The sequence below is a fragment of the Acomys minous genome (assembly GCF_964271855.1).
Source record: "Acomys minous genome assembly, chromosome: 16".
In the NCBI taxonomy this organism is placed as follows: Eukaryota; Metazoa; Chordata; class Mammalia; order Rodentia; family Muridae; genus Acomys; species Acomys minous.
In genome coordinates, this window is record NC_140498.1 from 2,476,796 (window position 1) to 2,494,639 (window position 17,844).

Sequence of the window (17,844 nt, forward strand, 5' to 3'; positions counted from 1 at the left end):
GGCTGAGCTCATGCCACCCCCACCTCTGAATTCTGAGACTGCAGGAGTGTGTCACCATCCCTGAAATATGGTCATCTCAGTATACTCCCTACCTATAAGGAGAAGCTGACCGGGCAGGGCAACACACACGTGTGATTACAGCACTCAGTAGGTAATCAGAAGAGATACCAGCTGAGAGTTTTCCAAGTCTGATTTTTTTTTTTTTACAAAAATTGTGAGTTCACGGAGAGAAGAAATATAACACAGTGCACAGAATAAATAGAGAAGAATCATTATCTGAGTACTGTACAAAAAATCATAACAAGAGCTGGAGAGACGGCTCAGGAGTTAAGAGCACTGACTGCTCTTCCAGAGGTCCTGAGTTCAATTCCCAGCAACCACATGGTGGCTCACAACCATCTGTAATGTGATCTGGCGCCCTCTGCTAGCCTGCAGGTGAACATGCAGGCAGAACACGGTATACATAATAAATGAATAAATCTTTTAAAAAAATAAAAACAAAACACACCAAAGGCATTTTAAAGGCAGGGGATAATGAGGGATCGTGCACAGAAAGCATCAGACCCGATGGACTGACGTCGCTTTACAACCAACGCACACCACACCTGCTACACGCCTACACTGGTCCAGGGACTTCAGTCACCACGGTAAGACAGGCCCATTTCCAACCCTGCTGAGCCTGTTGGATCAAGTGGGACAGATGTAGAGGGAAGGATTAGGCAGCGTGTCTAATCGGAGGACAAGAAACTTCTTGACTCTGTCTAGGACCAGAGCTGATGTCTGTAACAGCACCAACATCCCCGCCACCCCCCCCCCAAACCCTCCCCACCCCTTCATCCTGAAGCATCCTGTACCTTGGCTTTCCCTTCAAGACTTAGGAAATGCCTGTTAGAGCCTCTCTCCTAAAGGCAGTGCCTATGTCCCGCTTAACCTACCCTGCAACTACCAGGTCTGGGAAGAGAGGGCACGTGCGACAGGGACAGGAGGAAGAGATGTGAGCAGAGAAAGGAAGCCGGCCAAGACTGGGGGGGGGGGGGGGGAGAGAAAGGCAAGCGGAAGGGAGGTTAAGCTCCGCCTAGAGGCTCACCTGCCCTGAAAATGGGAGGGGCGCATCCTGGGAGTCCCACACAAAGTGCCACCAGGGAATTGGTCCTCGATTGCTCAGGGCCACCTTCCAGGACCCGCCCTCCGGGCCCTGGGGTCCCGCCCTTCTTAGCATTTAATACGGGCCACTTGGGCGGCTCCGCAGCTGCCTCTTCCGCCTCCGCCAGGTGAGAGTCCGCACCTAGAAGGGGCGCCCGGGGCTGGGACTTGCAGGATCCCTTTGGGGTGCGTCGCTGGATCCCTTCCCGCTCAGCGTTTCTTCCCAGCTGCCGTCTCCAGCTCTTCCCTTCCTATTTGTGAGCAACGCGGGGTCTCTCTCTGGGCCTGAATTTTCTTCTCCTGCTGTCTGTTTCCAGGCCGCCTAGGGTGGCCAGCTCTCCCAGGGCTCCCATCCCCCCCCGCCCCCCCCCCCCGTCCCCATGCGCACTCCCCCGGGATCCAGGACTCCCTGGTGGTTTAACCACCGCGGGATCAAGGACGGGGCAGGTGTGTAAAGGAGTCTCTGGGCAGGCAGTCGGAACCCAGAGGCCTAGGGCTGGTGAAAGTGCCTGGAAGCCAGCTTAGGCTGAGTGACGCAGGAGAGCACCTGGGCTCTGGACCGGGACCTGCGCTCAGGTGGGTGTGGAAGGACCACACACCTGGCAGCCTAGGTGGCCTTGTGAACGGCGTCTGAGCTTGGCAGCCCAGCACAGATACCAATTTAATTTCTAATGTGGCCGCCTCCGGTGTTTAAGAAGCCGTGACGACGCTGGACGTCACTGGGATGAGGTGGCAGCATGTCCTCGTTTTTTGTGTTTGTGTTTCCGCGACCCTCGGTGTCTGAGATATGCGTGGTGGTATTATATATCTAGGCATCTCTGATTTGTGGAGGCAGTGGACTGTTACGTCTCAAGTACACCTGCTCGAGGGTGTGTGGCGGTACGCCTGCATTTTGTGGAAGTATATGGGAATTGTCTTGGACTTGAGGACACATATCTGATTGCCTCAGGCATGTTTTGTGGCATATCTGTAGGTCTGTGTGTGTGTATGTGTGTGTGTTCCTATGTGCCTGTCGTAGGGTGTGTTAGCATATCTGGGTGTCTCCAGTTTGTGTTTGGTAAAGGACATTTTTGTCTCATATGAAGAGAGATGTTTTCCATTGTATATGAGTGATTGTGTGCAAAGGTGTGGCTCAGGACTAAGTGGGCACAGTATTTGAGTGTCCATAGTACGGGGCAGTGTGCCGTAGCTCTAAAGCAGTGGCTTTCAACCTTTGGGTCGTACTCCCCCCACCTCCGTTCCTTGGCAAACCTCTTATCTCCAAAAATATTTACATTACGATTCATAACAGAAGCAAAATCCCTGCAGTTATGAAGTAGTGATGAAAACAACTTTTATGGCTCGAGGTCACCACAACATGAGGAGCTGTATTAACAGGTCGCAGTGTTAGACAGACTGAGAACCACTGCTGTAGAGTTGGAACATAGCTGGGCTTGGTCGAGTGGGCAAGCAGTAGTCTGAAATCCCAAAAGTACGGGGGGAGCAGATTTCTCAGCCTTGGGGATGGGAGTAGGCTACCAGAGATGTGTGTGTGTGTGTGTTCCTCCGTATCTCTGCTCTGTCTCTCCTTGTGTAGCCTTGAGGGTGGCTGTTGAGATTCTGTCTGTGTCTTCGGTCCCTGCCCTAGGCTATATACATTTAAAGCATCCAGACATGCTCCCTGAAGCCAGGTCCCTGTGGCTACTTCGGCTGCTCCGGGACGTCCAGCTGGCCCAGTTTTACCGGCCCATCCTTGAGGAACTTAACGTCACTCGGCCAGAACACTTTGACTTTGTAAGGCCTGAGGACCTGGACAGCATTGGCATGGGCAGGCCTGGTGAGGAGCCCCTGCCTGAAGGCCCTGTAGCCTCCCCAGCCCTCCCAGGTGGTGGTCCTGGTTCCCCCATACTTCAGACGTCTCGCCTGTCAGTTCTCTGGAATCCGCAGCATTCCCACTCCACCCTCTCATTCTGCCCTTCCCCAGCCCAGCGCAGACTTGCTGAAGCCCTGAAGAAGTACCGTTCGGGGGTCAAGTCTAAGAACTGGGTCAACAAGGTATGTGGCGGCGGTGATGGTGGCGGTGGTGGCGGTGGCGCTTGAGGAATGACAGGTGGGTGGGAGGGTTAGTCAGGGTTGCACACACTTGAATTCCTACTCCTATTTCAGATCCTTGGGGGGTTTGCTCCTGAGCCGAAGGAGACTCCCCCACGCTCAGGCAGTCTTCTGTGCCTCCATGACCCGGAGGGGGAACTCAAGTGTCTGATTCCAGAGAGTGCTGTGTGCAGGGGGGAGCTGCTGGGCTCAGGCTGCTTTGGCGTTGTACATCGAGGACTGTGGACACTGCCCAGTGGCCAGAGTGTGAGTGCCCACGGGGCGGGCTTTCTTTCTTTCTTTCTTTCTTTCTTTCTTTCTTTCTTTCTTTCTTTTTTGTTTTTGTTTTTGTGTTTGTTTTTTGAGACAGGGTCTCTCTGTGTAGCCTTGGCTGTCCTGGACTCACTTTGTAGACCAGGCTGGTCTCGAACTCACAGGGATCCGCCTGCCTCTGCCTCCCAAGTGCTGGAATTACAGGCGTGCGCCACCACGCCCGGCCCAAGGGGCTTTCTTTAATCCAAGATACCTCAGCACACTGCCTCCTCCATTCTTCACACCCTCCGCTCCGCCATGGCCTGTTACTCTGGGTGTTTGATGGTGTTTCCCCTCACCTCTAGATCCCAGTGGCTGTCAAGTCTCTCCGTGTGGGTCCCCAGGGTCCTATGGGCACAGAGCTGGGGGACTTCCTACGGGAAGTGTCTGTCATGATGAAGCTAACGCATCCACACGTGCTGCGTCTGCATGGCCTCGTCCTGGGCCAGCCTCTACAGATGGTAAACACAAAGGGGCCTTGCTTTCCTCGGACCCCCAGGGTTGGTGTGGAGCAAGAAAAGACCAGTGGGGCCAGAACATGGCTGACGCGGCACCGTGTTCCTGCAGGTGATGGAACTGGCACCACTGGGCTCCCTGCATGCGCGTTTGACTGCCCCAGCGCCGACGTCCCCACTTCCCGTGGCCCTACTGTGCCTCTTTCTGCGTCAGTTGGCAGGAGCCATGGCGTACTTGGGGTCCTGTGGGTTAGTGCACCGTGATCTCGCTACCCGCAACCTGCTGCTGGCCTCACCTCGAACGATCAAAGTGGCGGATTTTGGACTGGTGCGGCCGCTGGGCGGCGCCCGGGGTCGCTATGTCATGGGCGGGCCCCGTCCCATCCCCTATGCCTGGTGAGGGCGCTTACTCTGGCGGTCTGGCTTGAGGCGCGGCTCGAGAGCTGCAGCCAGCCAGCTTGCAACTAGGGCGGGGGTTGTGTGTGTGTGTGTGTGTGTGTGTGTGTGTGTGTGTGTGTGTGTGTGTGTTGGGGACAGGAAGTAGTTGTTAGTCTTCTAGAGGAGGCGGGACAGAGATGTCATCAGGTCAAAAGGCACTGGAGATTTCTGAGACTAATTGAGTGGGGGAAGGGGGGGGGGCGGAGAAGGCAGCAAGGGAGTGGGTGCACAGCCCTAGCTGCCTTCAACTTCCATTTTCCTCAGGTGTGCCCCAGAGAGCCTACGCCAGGGAGCCTTCTCATCTGCCTCTGATGTGTGGATGTTTGGCGTGACACTGTGGGAAATGTTTTCTGGAGGCGAGGAGCCGTGGGCAGGTGTTCCACCTTACCTGCTCCTTCACCGGCTGGAGAAGGAGCGAGCCAGGCTGCCGAGGCCTCGGCTATGTTCCAGGGCCCTGTACTCCCTCGCCTTGCGTTGCTGGGCCCCTCACCCTGCAGACCGGCCCAGCTTTTCCAGCCTGGAAGGGCTACTTCAAGAGGTGGGGACCCCAACTCTCCAGATACACAGAGCCTTTCTTTCTTTCTTTCTTTCTTTCTTTCTTTCTTTCTTTCTTTCTTTCTTGTTTTTGTTTTTGTTTTTGTTTTGTTTTTCGAAACAGGCTTTCTCTGTATCCTTGGCTGTCCTGGACTCACATAGACCAGGCTGGCCTCGAACTCACAGAGATCCGCCTGCCTCTGCCTCCCGAGTGCTGGGATTACAGGCATGTGCTACCACACCTGATGAGGTGTTGATTTTTAATCTCTATTTAACAGATAGAGCAGTTCGGATGCTGATAGGTCAGCAGTGACTTCTCTAAAGTCACCCAGTAAGTGGAGGGATTGACAGTGGCACTGTCCACATGACTTCAGAGCTGGTCCCTAGATCAGACTGTCTGCTGTGAAAGCACTTTGGTCCTCACTGCCGGGGCACTTGGGAGCCGTGGAAGGGGTGGGTGTGAGCACTTATTTCAGGCTAGCTAGGTCGGAGAATGGCGCAAGGCAAGACACTGGCAGTGCTGGGAGGCACAGGTGAGCGAAGCTCCAGGGCAGAGTGGAGGCTGTTGGCTGGGGGAGGAGCAGAAACGCCCCTGAGGTGTGCGCGAGGCCGACCTGGTGGGCTTGGGTGTAGAATAAAAGAAAGTAACAGAGCCGGGCGTGGTGGCGCATGCCTTTAATCCCAGCACTAAGGAGGCAGACAGGCTGATCTCTGTGAGTTCAAGGCCAGCCTGGTCTACAAAGCGAGTCCAGGATAGCCAAGGCTACACAGAGAGACCCTGTCTCAAAAAACCAAGAAGGAAAAAAAAAAAAAAAAAAAAAAAGAAGGGAACAGAATGGTTCTCTCTTGGTCCCCTTAAACAGAGACAAGGTTCATTTTGTGTCTCATGTCCAGTATGGCGTGGAGTGCAGGTCAGCAACCCCACCACACTTTGTGTTTGTTGCAATGGGGAGACAGACAGGGATGGGCACACAGAGGACACACCTGGTGAGTATTTATTAGACTGACACAGAGGAAGGTCCTTTATTTTGGCTTTATCACCCTTATGACTTAGGCCAAAAGCCCAGACACCTTTTCCTCCGTCTCCACAGGCCAGGCTTTCTGAGGGGCGCTGTGTGAGGGAAGTCACAGAGCCAGGTGCTTTGCGGATGGAGCCCGGCGATCTCATCACTATCATTGATGGCAGGTGACAACCTAACATCCCTAAGCATCCCCAGGGGAGTGCCCTCCCAGCCACCTTGACTCCTGGCCTCTCCCATTTTCTCCTTGGATGTTGGTCTTTTGGGTCCCCCCCCCCCCCCCGCTGTGCTCCAGGGCAGTCCCATGCTCCCCGCGGAGCCCTGCCTGGTTCACAGCGGCCCTTTCTGTTCTGGAGAGGAGAAGGCTTTCCTTCCTCCAGGCAGTGTGGCCACGAGACACACAGCTCGACAGGCAGAGCGTGGCATGGGACCTGCTGCCAGTCTCCCTGGTCCCATTTACTCACCAGCCCCTCTTCCCTCAGCCCAGACACCGCAAGCTGGAAAGGCCAGAACTGTCGCACCCTCAAAGTGGGCAGCTTTCCGGCTTCAGCAGTGACGCTAGCAGACTTGGGGGGCTCACCAGTCGCCCATCCAGGCCCCAGAGCTTGCCCTGCCCGTGGAGAGAGATGCCGAGGGAGCCCCGATGGGTGAGGCACTGAAAGCGTTAGGGGGCAGAGTTGGGTCGGAGGGACTGACCAAAGAAATATAGCCATTTCTCTGGGAGCAAACTTGGGAAGAGAATCCGTCGAGGCATGAGAATGGGGTTGTCTCCAGCTGGAGCTTCCCCTGTGGGTCTCAGCATGTGTGAGAGCCCCCGACCCCCCCTCCTTTTTTTTGGAAGGAAGCCACGATGTGGGTGAGTACTGGGGGATGAGCAGATCACTCTCTGACAGGGACAGGGAGAGAACAACGTCTCAGGATCTACCCCCAGCACAGAGCCAGAGAAGGGAGGTGCCCCTGCAGAGGATGAAAGGTGAGTGCGGTGGTACCCAGGGGCTCGGGAACAATCCTCCAGTTCCCCTTTCCCAACCCTGAACCCATACCTTTGCACACAGAATTCCCTTCCTCCAAATCCTGTCTTTGGAGAAACGATTATTTATTTATTTTGATTTTTTGTTTTGTTTGTTTGGTTTTGGTTTTTTGAGACAGGGTTTCTCTGTGTAGCCTTGGCTGTCCTGGACTTAACTTTGTAGACCAGGCTGGCCTCAAACTCACAGCGACCCGCCTGCCTCTGCCTCCCGAGTGCTGGGATTAAAGCCGTGCGCCACCACAGCCCGGCTTATTTTGGTTTTTTGAGACAGGGTTTTCCTGTGTAGCCCTGGTCGCCGTCCTGGAACTCACTCTGTAGATCAGGCTGGCCTTGAACTCAGAGATCTGCCTGCCTCTCTGCCTCCCGAGTGCTGAGATTAAAGGTGTGTGCATCACCTCCTGGCATACTTTAAGATCTTAGCGGTGAAGATACTCCAGATCCCCCCACAGGACAGCATCTCCGGCCTCTGGCCCCCAAATGCTGTTCTTTGGCTCCTAACTGCCTTGATGCCATTCGCATAGCTCCTCTTACCGTCCCACCTAACATACAGACACCTGAGTTCAGGGCCTGCGCGCTTCCCTAAATATTCTTATGAAATCACAGGGCTTAGTGCAGACAGACAGATAGACAGAGAGTAGGAAGGTTTGGCTGCCTCTCAAGTTGTTTCTTTCTCAACTCTGAAGGCATTTCCAGGAGTCTGGAGTCAATTCTGTCCCTAGGCCCTCGGCCCACAGGAGGTGGTTCGAGTCCCCCTGAACTTCGACATACAAGAGCTCTGCCCCAGGGACTCCCAGACCTGCCTCCACGCCCAACCTTTACCCCCAGCTCTTCTCAGCCCACCCAGCCCCACAAAGCACAGCCTCCCTGGCCCCCAAGAGGAGCCTTGCACAATCACCGCACTGGGGTACCTGGAGCCAGCAAAGCCACTGTCCCCTCTGGAGGCCTCTTGTCAGACCCTGAGTGGCAGAGGAAGGTAACAGAGGTAAGATCTCAGTGGAACAACTTGGTGTTCAAAGAGCCTGTAGGTCGGGGACAAAGGCTGAACAAGGATTTGTCGTCATCCCCAGGTAGAGCTGAGTGTGCATGGGGTCACCTACCAGGAGTGCCAAGTGGCCCTTAGAACCACCAGGGGTGACGTGGCTTCTGCCATCCGCAACCTCAAGGTAAGGCTAGACCCTTCTGCCTGTTCCCGCCTCGCCTCCTGCTTTGCCCTCTCGTGGTCAGCTGCCGTCCCTCCTGCTCACATAGGTAGACCAGCTCTTCCACCTCAGTAACCGGTCCAGAGCAGACTGTCGTCGCATCCTGGAGCATCACCAGTGGGACCTGTCAGCGGCCAGTCGCTACATCCTGGCCCGGTCCTGAACTCTGCATCCTTGGGGATGGGTACCACTTAGGGCCTGGTCTTACAGGACCAATCAGAAGCAGGATGGCTTGACGGAGACGGACTTTCCACCAAGGGAGCTCTTACTGCTGTAAGGAGGTGTCAGGGGTGTGTGGGGCACCTGAGGTCATGCACTGGTCAGCGCTTCCTGCACACCCTGCCCCTTGACCTCTTCAGAACCTCTGACTGGACCAAGAAGGATGTGGTACACTCTGCCTGATGCATTCCCACTCGAATAGGACTTGAGGGTTAAGAAGCTGCCGAGGAGGCCTCTACGCACTACAGACAACAATCAAGTAGCTGTACCGAACCATGGGGCAACCGTTAGAACTGGCATTAGCTACCTCACTAGGCTCTACGGGGCATCCATCTTAGATACTGACTTGGGGGTTTTGGTTTGGTCCAGAATCACCAGGGGTGATGAAAACTGACTTTTTGGACTTGAGGATTTTTTTCCTACTTAATGCAAATAGTATAGATTATGGGATGGCCAACTCTACACCCCAGCTGTTGCGGTTACCTTTGTTTTACCCCATACCCACCCTCTTCCATCACATCCACCGTCCAATGTTTAAAAAGTCGCAAAGTTTATATGAGGACAACATACAAAGACACAGCCTCCTTCCTACAGCAGGGGGAAGCATGGGGCTAACAGCTAAAGGCACATGAAGCTGCAGAAAGCACCGGCAGGGGCCCAGGACCCCGGGAGTCTGCACTGAGTCCCAACATCTACAGCTGTCAGCGAGGAGGCAGGCTCTCCTTAAGGTGCCACACTCTGAAGCTAAAGTAATCGGCTAAACTGCCATAAGGGTAGGGTGGTGTGGCGGCCATCTTTGGTGCTGCTTGCCTTTTACCCACAATCCCCGGATCCCAAAGGCCTCCTCCTGTGCAGAGGCTTTGGAGGAAGGTAGGACGGTGTGGGGAGCAAAGTTTAAAAGCTAATATTCCTGTGTGCATAGGGACTGCTGGGGGGCGGGAGGCCGCGGGTAACCACAGTAAGGAAGGTTCTCGTAACATACTCCTCTGCAGGGCCACAGGTGAAGGGAGGGAGGGGAGGGAGGAGGGGGGGGCCGCAGTGGCCCCCCAGCCACTCAGCCACCCCTGTCTGCCCACTGCAGTGTACACCAAGGAGAGGGTTGCTTCAGGAGGCAAAGGCCAGGGCAGGTGAACCATCTCAAATTCTGGTTGAGGTGACGGTTTCCTCATCCTGGGGCGGCTTCTAACTGGTGATGGCAGAGGGCCCAGCACCTCCTCGCTTCTCGAAGAACATATAATCCTAAGGAAAGGTCACTGTTAACGGGAGATCTGGCCGGGTCAGTGTGGCCCAGCCGTTGTAACCTAGCTCTGGACCTGCATCCCACCACACGTGTCCCTAACCTAGTAAAGAGCCCGGAACGGGACGGAACGTTCCGAGTAACACAAAAGGGGAGGCAAGAAGGGAAGGGTGGGAGCGCCTGACTCACAATGAGGAACGTGGCTCCCAGCAGCACGGCCTTCACCCTCACGTCTAGATCCATCGGGAACTGGAGGCCAAAGTCATCAGCGTCTGTGAGGGCTTCGCGGAGCAGCCCTCCCCACTGTTTGCTGATGCGGCCCACGCTTCGAGACTCATCCTTTGTCTTCACCTGTCGGGGAGAAGGGCCCCACTGTGGAAGATGCCGCCCACCCACTTGCCTCCTGTCTCATTCCGCAATTGCATGTATGGGCTGTGTAGCCTATACTCAGCGAATTTTTTCAATAGTGTTGGATTTGCACATGACGGCAGGGGAAATGGGTTCTTTGGGTTATACGGGTACAAGGTGAATATCAGGATTTAGATCCAAATCTCTCTCTCTCTTTTTTGGGGGGAGGGGGTTTGAAGACAGGGTTTCTGTGTAGCCCTGGCTGTCCTGGACTCACTTTGTAGACCAGGCTGACCTCGAACTCACAGTGATCTGCCTGCCTCTGCCTCTCGAGTGCTGGGGTTAAAGGCGTCACTACCACACCCAACTCAAAGTGTGATTTTTAATTTGCAAAAGGGGGGGGGGATCCTTTCCAGCGCTGAATATGGACCTCATCTAGAGGCCCCCAATCCTAGCAGACAGGCACCAACAGGTGGCCTCTGAGGACTGTGATTCCCATGGGCCTCTCTGAGCTCATCACTAACAAGCCCTGTGGAAATAGTAATTCAGTGACTTCCTGGTCCGGTGACTAGAGCTGAAGTAATTCCCTTCCACATCCTGTCCATCCTCCTCCTTCCTGATCCTGCAGCCTTGTCCCAGGCTCAGCAAGGTCCCCAGCTGCCAACTCTGCAGTCCTGACAGTGAGGCTTAAGTGTGGACCGTTCACAATTGTGTAAATGGGATGATGACTCCTGAGAAACCCACGACACACGCGTTCCCATCGGGAATTATCTCCCTTCTTGGCCCAGAAACTCACTCTGACTAGCCGGGTGACTCACTTTTTAAAGGCAGCCTTAGGTAAAGCACCTGTACTGGGTGAATCCTGTGGCTCCTTATCTGAACAGGGGGTCATCCCTTAAAGAACTCCCTTAAAGAACTTAAAGAGTTGGCCAGGCGTGGCAGCACACTTTTACTCCCAGCACTCGGGAGGCAGGGCAGGTGGATTGCTGTGAGTTCAAGGCCAGTGTGGTCTACAAAGCGAGGCCAGAACAGCCAAGGCTAACACAGAGAGACCCTGTCTTCAAAAACAAAAAAACCCAAACCAAACCAAACAAAAAATAACTCAGAGCCTGTGCAGTGTCAAAGTGCTGAGCCTCCTGAAATTCTTACTCTTCTGGCTCTGGGGTGGTGAGAGGAAGGCTCAGTGAGGGCTTCAGGCTGGATGAGTCACCTGGACGTCTAAGTTTGCAGGACCAGCCGAGGGTTAACCTAGGAAGGGTCTGTGCTGACAGATAGGCTCAGCAGCTACCTCGGTTCAGTGAAAGAGATGGCAGTCCTCCACCCCAGATCCAGGCTGGTCTCAGATTCTCCCCAAGGCCCCTACAGGGCTGTAGGGAACACTCAGCTTTGGCTGGAGGATGATACCTGCTTTTTGTTGTTATTTCAGACAGGGTCTCTCTATTTAGTCCTGGCTAGCCTGGATCTCACTATGTAGACCAGGCTGGCCTCGAACTCAGAGACCCACCTGCCTCTGTCTCCCCAGGGCTGGCATTAAAGGTGGGCGCAGCCATGAAATCTTTTCTGCTGTGCTTTTTGTTTTGTTTTGTTTTTCAAGACAGGCTCTCTCTGTGTAGTAGCCCTGGCTGGCCTAGACTTGCTTTGTAGACCAGGCTGGCTTCAAACTCACAGCGATCCACCTACCTCTGCCTCCGGAGTGCTGGGATTAAAGGCGTGCATCACCACGCCCGGCTTTCTGCTGTGTTTTTACAGGATCACAGGACCATCTCATTTTTGAGCGGAAGAAAACTGAAAGCGCAGTAGGGGTCGCAACAGATTCGGAATAGTGAGATTAAGGGTGGCAACCTTAAACCGTCCATTAGCATGGAAGTTACCGGTTTTTTGTTTTTTGTTTTTCTAATTACATTGGTTAAGTGTGTGCACCATGACCCATGTATGTGAAGACAGTTTTCTCTTCTTCTACCACGTGGGACTCGTGGCTAGAACTCAGGTTATCAAACTTGGCGGCAAATACCTTAACCCCCCCCCCCAAGGCACCTAGGCATCCCCCATCTTGGTTAATGAAGAGCCTAGAAATCGGCCCCTTCCCTATTTATAATACCTCAAAGTTGGTGTCTGTGCCACAGCCACAAGTCCAGCAAGGCCCTACAACTCGAAGGACCGTCTGGCGATCAGCATCCAGGATGGAAAACTTAGGGAGAAAAGGGTGCCAGGTCTGCAGCACGTGGCCGATGGTGGTACCAGGTGGAGCCTGTACCTCCATCTGGAGAGGGAGAGAGGGCTGCTGTCAAGCCGGGAGACCTTGGCCAGAGCTCTTCCTGACTGCTCAGACCCTCCTAGTAAAACCACAGCTCTTTCTGGGCAGCTTTCCTACACTGCCCACCAACCACCAGAAAACCTGCCCTGCCCACCTCCTGAAGGCCACAGGGACAGCAGATGCAGCCACAGTGAAGTGGGCGGAGGAGGCGGAGCACCTCGCGGTCCCCAGGGTCCGCTAGGCGGACACGAAGTGGCCGGCGGGCACCGCAGCACAGACGGGCACAACAGTTGCTCTCTTCAGCAGCCTGACCCAGTTGCTGTCCGGTCCCGGAGCGAAGTTCATACCTATTACAGGTCTCCCAGCCTAGGAACGCTGTTAAGAGTAACATGCTGAGGCTCACGGGCCTCATCTGCCCAGGAGCTCACCACTGCCCCAAAGATCTTGAAGCCCAACTCTTCCTCCTCCTACTCACTTTCCACTCGTTCAGCCTTCTGGTGAATCAAGATTTGATCAATCTGTAAAGAGTTAAGAGCAGAATTGACCTTACCCGGGCAGCCCGAACATCAGTCCTCCTCCTAGCTTTTCTTCCCTCCCTCCCACTCACCTGCACCAGGAATTCGAGGCCAGAAGGCACCCCTGGCAGTGGCAAGAAGGGAGCTGAAGACCCTGGAGCCACAGGGCCTGGCGAGGGGAAGAGAGCGAAGCCGGGCGCAGGGGCAGGCACCTGGGCAGGCACCGGAGCCTGTCCCGGTCCAGGATGCAGCGCCGCCGGCTCTGGATACCCAGCTGTCACCGGGTAGGGAGGTGGGGGCGAAGGAGCATAGCCTTTGGGGGACAAGTAGCCTGTAGGGGAGCAGGGGTAGATTAGAAAGTTACCTGTGGCCTCATCCTCTTCTTTCTCAGCCCAAGGACCAGGAGCACCCGCGGGAAACGTAGGAAGAGGCAGAGAAAGATGGGGCGGGGGTGCAGGGCGGTGGCTCCCCAGGAGGAAGGGAGGGCCCCACGCAGCCAGTCTGAGCACATTCCTGGAGAACGTGTTCGAAACCCGGCACCCAAGTATGTGTGTGTGTGTGTGGGGGGGATAACGGAGACCCCAGCCTAACGCCCACGTACCTGCCATGGAAAAGGGGAGGGGAGTCTTGGGCTGTCAGCGTCCGGGAGGATTAGTTCTGGAGTGGGGACAGCCAGACAGAAACAGACACAAAGACGAAGAGGCAGCAGTGCCCAGCGCGTGCCCAGGGTCTCTTGGGCGGCGCCTAAGTCTCGGGGGAGAAACCGAAAGTGTCAGCGGGCGGGGCGGGTTACCTGGGACCCTGAATTTCCTTTGGGGCCCCAGGACCGCCCCCTCCCTTTGTTCTCCCATTTTCCGCGGAGGCGGCTGTTGGCAGACGGCAGGACAGATGGACCTGCGGTCCGACAGACGACCTGACCCCGAGGAAGGTCTCCCTGACCCCCTCTACGGTCCGGCTCACCTGAAGCACCCCAGAAAAAGCCGGGGGGCCACGCACTCCGGGGCTCACAGGCGCTGGCGGAGGCGGGCCTAGAATCTGGCCCCACCCCCTGGCTCGCCGAAGCCCCGCCCCCAGCCCGGGCGGGGCGTCTGCGCAGAAACCCGGCGCTTCTCCTCCTCCCGGGGCCGCGGACCTTGGACCTTGGGCTCCTTGTGCGCCGTGGTCCCGCCCCTTCCGCCCCGACTGCAGAGGCGTGGAGACCTGGGCTGTCGGTGGGGACTGCGGCTCTGTCCCCTAACGCCGCGACCCTGGCCTTTTCTGCGGGTGGCTGCTCTGCCTCCCCACCGCGTGGCCGGCCGCCCCGGATCCCGGGATCCTCCTTCCAAGGGCGAGCCGGGCCTCGCTGACGCAGCGGAACGCCGCTCGCACTCTCGCACTCATTGGCTTGCAGAGTTGGCTCGGCGTTCTTCCATCTCTGGGGCCACCTCGCTGTGTTCTCTCCCTGTCGCAGCGTTGACCCACTCGGGCGCCGCTCTGTTCAGGCGCGCCCATCACACACGCGTGGCAGGCTGCCTGCCAGACGGTGTCAGTGATGAACGGGCGCGAGGTGAGGCTCAGGGAACAACACTACAGGACAGGTCCCCGTTCCTCCCGGGATTGTGACACACGCTAGTAATCCCAGCACTTGGGAAGGGGGAGGCGGGAGAGGCCAGTCTGTTCTACATAGGGAGTTCCAGACCAAGCCAGAGCTACCATAGCGAGACTGTCTCAAAAGAGCCCCCCCCCCCATCAAAAGAAGAAACATAGTGTCTAGGCAGTTGTGGCGGATCTTGTCCGGAATTGCAGCACTGTGGAGACTGAGGCATGAGTTCCAGGTCGATTTGGGAGTGAGTCATTATTTAAAACACCAAAACAATGCCAGGCGGTGGTGGCACAGGCCTTTAATCCCTGTAAGTCCTGCACACCAGAAGAGGGCAGAGGCAGGTGAGTCTCTGAGTAGGAGGCCAGCCTGGTCTACAAAGGGAGATCCAGGACAGCCAAGGCTACACAGAGAAACTCTGCCTTGAAAAACCCATAACAAAGCCTGGCGTGGTGGCACACGCCTTTAATCCCAGCACTCGGGAGGCAGAGGTAGGCGGATCGCTGTGAGTTCGAGGCCAGCCTGGTCTACAAAGTGAGTCCAGGACAGCCAAGGCTACACAGAGAAACCCTGTCTTGAAAAACCAAAAAAAAAAAAAAAAAAAGAAAGAAAGAAAGAAAGAAAGAAAGAAAGAAAAACCCAAAACAAGCCAGTCCTGGTAGCGCATGCCTTTAATCCCATCACTCAGGAGACTGAGACAGGTGGATCTTTGTGAGTCAAAGGCCAGCCTGGTCTACAAAGTGAGTCCAAGGCCAGCCTGGGCTATTACACAGAGAGACTCTGTCTTGAAAAACCTAAAAAAAAGAAAAAAAGAAAAAAGAAAAGAAAAGAAAGAAAAAACAAAGCAAAAACAACAGAAGCCTGGGTCTTTCTTGATATCAATTATATTTTAATGTGTGGGATGAGGTGCTGACCAGGAACTCTGAGAATTCTAGTTTTCAATTGTACAGCCCAAACGGAGGACTACTATATTAGAAGAACCAGGAGGCTGTAGGCAGGCAAAGGTGAGGAGGAGGTTCTCCCGAAATCTGGTCATAATGTGATGTATTGGACCAGCAACCAGGACAGTAGAGGTGGTGGTGAGTGCATTTGAGGAAACATGACGTCATTATGGCTCAGAGATAGGATGTAAGAAAGGGGGATTTGGCTCACCCGTGGCCTCTGAGACCTTTCCTTTTTTTCTTTCTTTCCTTTTGGTTTTTTGAGACAGGGTTTCTCTGTGTAACCCTGGCTGTCCTGCACTCAACTTTGTACACCAGGCTGGCCTCAAACTCACAGCGCTCTGCCTGCCTCTGCCTCCCAGGTGCTGGGATTAAAGGCGTGCGCCACCACCGCCCAGCGACCCTGTTCCTTTTCTTTGGGGGACTGTTTGGTTGGTTGGTTTTCGAGACAGGGTTTCTCTATGTAGCCTCAGCTTTCCTGGAACTCGATCCATAGGCCAGGCTGGCCTCAAGCTCATTTTGGGGACTTCTTACTAATGCTGAAAACCCAGTGTATGAGCATGTGAGCTGAGCCCACTTCAGGCACTGGACGGTCCACTAACAAGGGTCATGTTTCCACTGCTCACTCTGTGTTTTTTCCATTTCTTCCTTCCTTCCTTTCTTTTTTCTTTTTTTTTATAATCTATTCGTTTACGCCACACAGAGAAACCCTGCTTCTGTTTTGTTGTCCTGTCCCGGGTTTATCGATATGCTTGACCTGCACAGTTCAAGGCGTCTCAACCAATCCTGTGTACATGGAGCCTATACTGTGACCTCCACGATGACGTCACTGTGGCTTTCAGCCCGGAGAACCAAACCCTTGAGTTCCCCACCTTTGCCTTGTGCTCCCTTCAGATTATGCAGTCCAGTAATCCTGTCATGGGAAACTAGCACACACAGGAAATGCTGTGGCCCCCAATAAAAGCCTCAGCCCACAGGTCCCTGTCTCCCGCTCCCACCCAGAGGTTCCACCTGCACACCCTGGATGCCGGTGCCTTCCCTGTGATGGCTGGAACTGCCTCACTAGCGCACACTTGTGATTGGTGTGGCCCTTTTCGGCGAGCCAGGCCTGTTGCTCAGGCCAATAGCCCTAGCACTTGGGGGAGGGAGGCAGGAGGATGAAGAGTTGAAGGCCACCCATGGACACGCAGCAATTTTGAGGCCAGGGTAGGCTACACGAGCTCGCCACAAACAAACAACACTGACTGCAATGAGACTGGCTCCCCATAGGCTCACGTATTCGGCCTCAAGTTGGTGCAACTGTTCAGGAGGACTTGAGAAGTGTGGCCTTGCTTGAGGTGGTGCCCCGGTACGGCAGGGGCTCGCCCTCTGAAACTGTAGGCCCCAAACAAACTCTTTCCTCCATAAATGGCCCTTCCTCATGCCATAGAGAAGTAACTAAGACACAAACCAAACAAAAGCTGTCAGCCCAGGAATCTGCGGCGCAGAGCTGGTGGGAAGGCTCAACAGGTAAAAGTATTTGCTGTGCAAGCCTGCGGACTTGAGTTTTATTCCCACAGCCCATGCTTGAAGGAGAGAAGCATCTCCTGAAATTTGTCTATTTATCTACATACTACACACATGCAATAATAATAATACATTAAAAAATAAAGGAGGGAGCAGCTGGAGAAATCGCTCAGAGGTTAAGAGCACTGCCTGCTCTTCCAAAGGACCTGGGTTCAATTCCTAGCACACACATGGCAGCTCAAAACTGTCTGTAACTCCAAGATCTGACAACCTCACACCAACACACATAAATTAAAATTAAATAAAATATTTTAAAAAAAAAAGAGCACCGACTCTTCTTCCAGAGGTCCTGAGTTCAATTCCCACCCTTCACATGGTGGCTCACAACTATCCATAATGTGATCTGATGCTCTCTTTTGGCCTGCAGGTGTGTTTGCAGGCAGAATACTGTATACATAATAATAAAAATTTTAAAAATTCTTTAAAAGAATAAATATAAATAAAAATGGTCTGGAGCTTAGCAGAGACTAGGGTAGGAAATAGAAATTATTTTATTTATTTTTTTAAGATAGAAATTCTTGTCCTGAAAGTATGCAGATATACTGATCATGGTGGTACACGCTTTTAATCCCAGGCAGAGGCGAGTGGATCTCTATGAGGCCAGCCTGATACACACAGAGTTCCAGGACAGCCAGAGCTATGTAAAGAGACCCTGTGAGTTCAAAGTCACCCTCCTCTGAGACTTTGAGGCCAGCTTGACATACAGGGAGAGCCTGTCTCAAAAAGATGAAACCACACACATAAATAAGAGTCTAAAAGGATGACTTCAAACTACCTTACTACTGCCCTGCACATGAGAGTTTAAGTAACTTACAACCACCTGTAAGACCTGCACCCACACCCAGGATTTCTTCTCTTTGGACGGGGTGTCAAGACAGGGTCTCTCTGTGTAGCCTTGGCCGTCCCAGACTCACTCTGTAAGATCAGGCTGGCCTCGAACTCAGTGATCCGCCTGCCTCTGCCTCCCAGGTGCTGGGATTAAAGG

General features: G+C 54.3%; 2 protein-coding genes across 8 annotated transcripts; one reads left to right on the forward strand and one right to left on the reverse strand.

The window, feature by feature from the left end:
- The first annotated feature begins 1,250 nt into the window (after positions 1 to 1,250).
- TNK1 (tyrosine kinase non receptor 1) lies at positions 1,251 to 8,881 on the forward strand. 3 transcript variants are annotated; one of them, XM_084761484.1, is made up of 13 exons: positions 1,251 to 1,400; positions 2,771 to 2,959; positions 3,107 to 3,177; positions 3,289 to 3,480; positions 3,831 to 3,986; positions 4,093 to 4,376; positions 4,683 to 4,956; positions 6,044 to 6,138; positions 6,454 to 6,618; positions 6,865 to 6,944; positions 7,685 to 7,983; positions 8,069 to 8,164; positions 8,250 to 8,881. In XM_084761484.1, the coding sequence occupies exons 2-13, from the start codon at positions 2,797 to 2,799 to the stop codon at positions 8,361 to 8,363; spliced, it is 1,989 nt and encodes a 662-aa protein (XP_084617610.1). In that variant the 5' UTR covers positions 1,251 to 1,400; positions 2,771 to 2,796; the 3' UTR covers positions 8,364 to 8,881. The 3 variants fall into 3 exon arrangements, with proteins under 3 accessions (XP_084617610.1, XP_084617608.1, XP_084617609.1); XM_084761482.1 differs by lacking the exon at positions 1,251 to 1,400 and having other exon boundaries at positions 6,817 to 6,944; XM_084761483.1 differs by lacking the exon at positions 1,251 to 1,400.
- Positions 8,882 to 8,947: 66 nt separating this feature from the next.
- Positions 8,948 to 14,101, reverse strand: PLSCR3 (phospholipid scramblase 3). 5 transcript variants are annotated; one of them, XM_084761507.1, is made up of 8 exons: positions 13,734 to 14,101; positions 13,375 to 13,430; positions 12,866 to 13,104; positions 12,734 to 12,776; positions 12,413 to 12,633; positions 12,103 to 12,264; positions 9,846 to 10,007; positions 8,948 to 9,658 (listed from the first exon to the last, which is right to left on the reverse strand). In XM_084761507.1, the coding sequence occupies exons 2-8, from the start codon at positions 13,379 to 13,381 to the stop codon at positions 9,602 to 9,604; spliced, it is 891 nt and encodes a 296-aa protein (XP_084617633.1). In that variant the 5' UTR covers positions 13,382 to 13,430; positions 13,734 to 14,101; the 3' UTR covers positions 8,948 to 9,601. The 5 variants fall into 5 exon arrangements, with proteins under 5 accessions (XP_084617633.1, XP_084617632.1, XP_084617631.1 ...); XM_084761506.1 differs by having other exon boundaries at positions 13,375 to 13,517; positions 13,734 to 14,100; XM_084761505.1 differs by having other exon boundaries at positions 13,375 to 13,523; positions 13,734 to 14,100.
- Between the last annotated feature and the right edge of the window lie 3,743 nt (positions 14,102 to 17,844).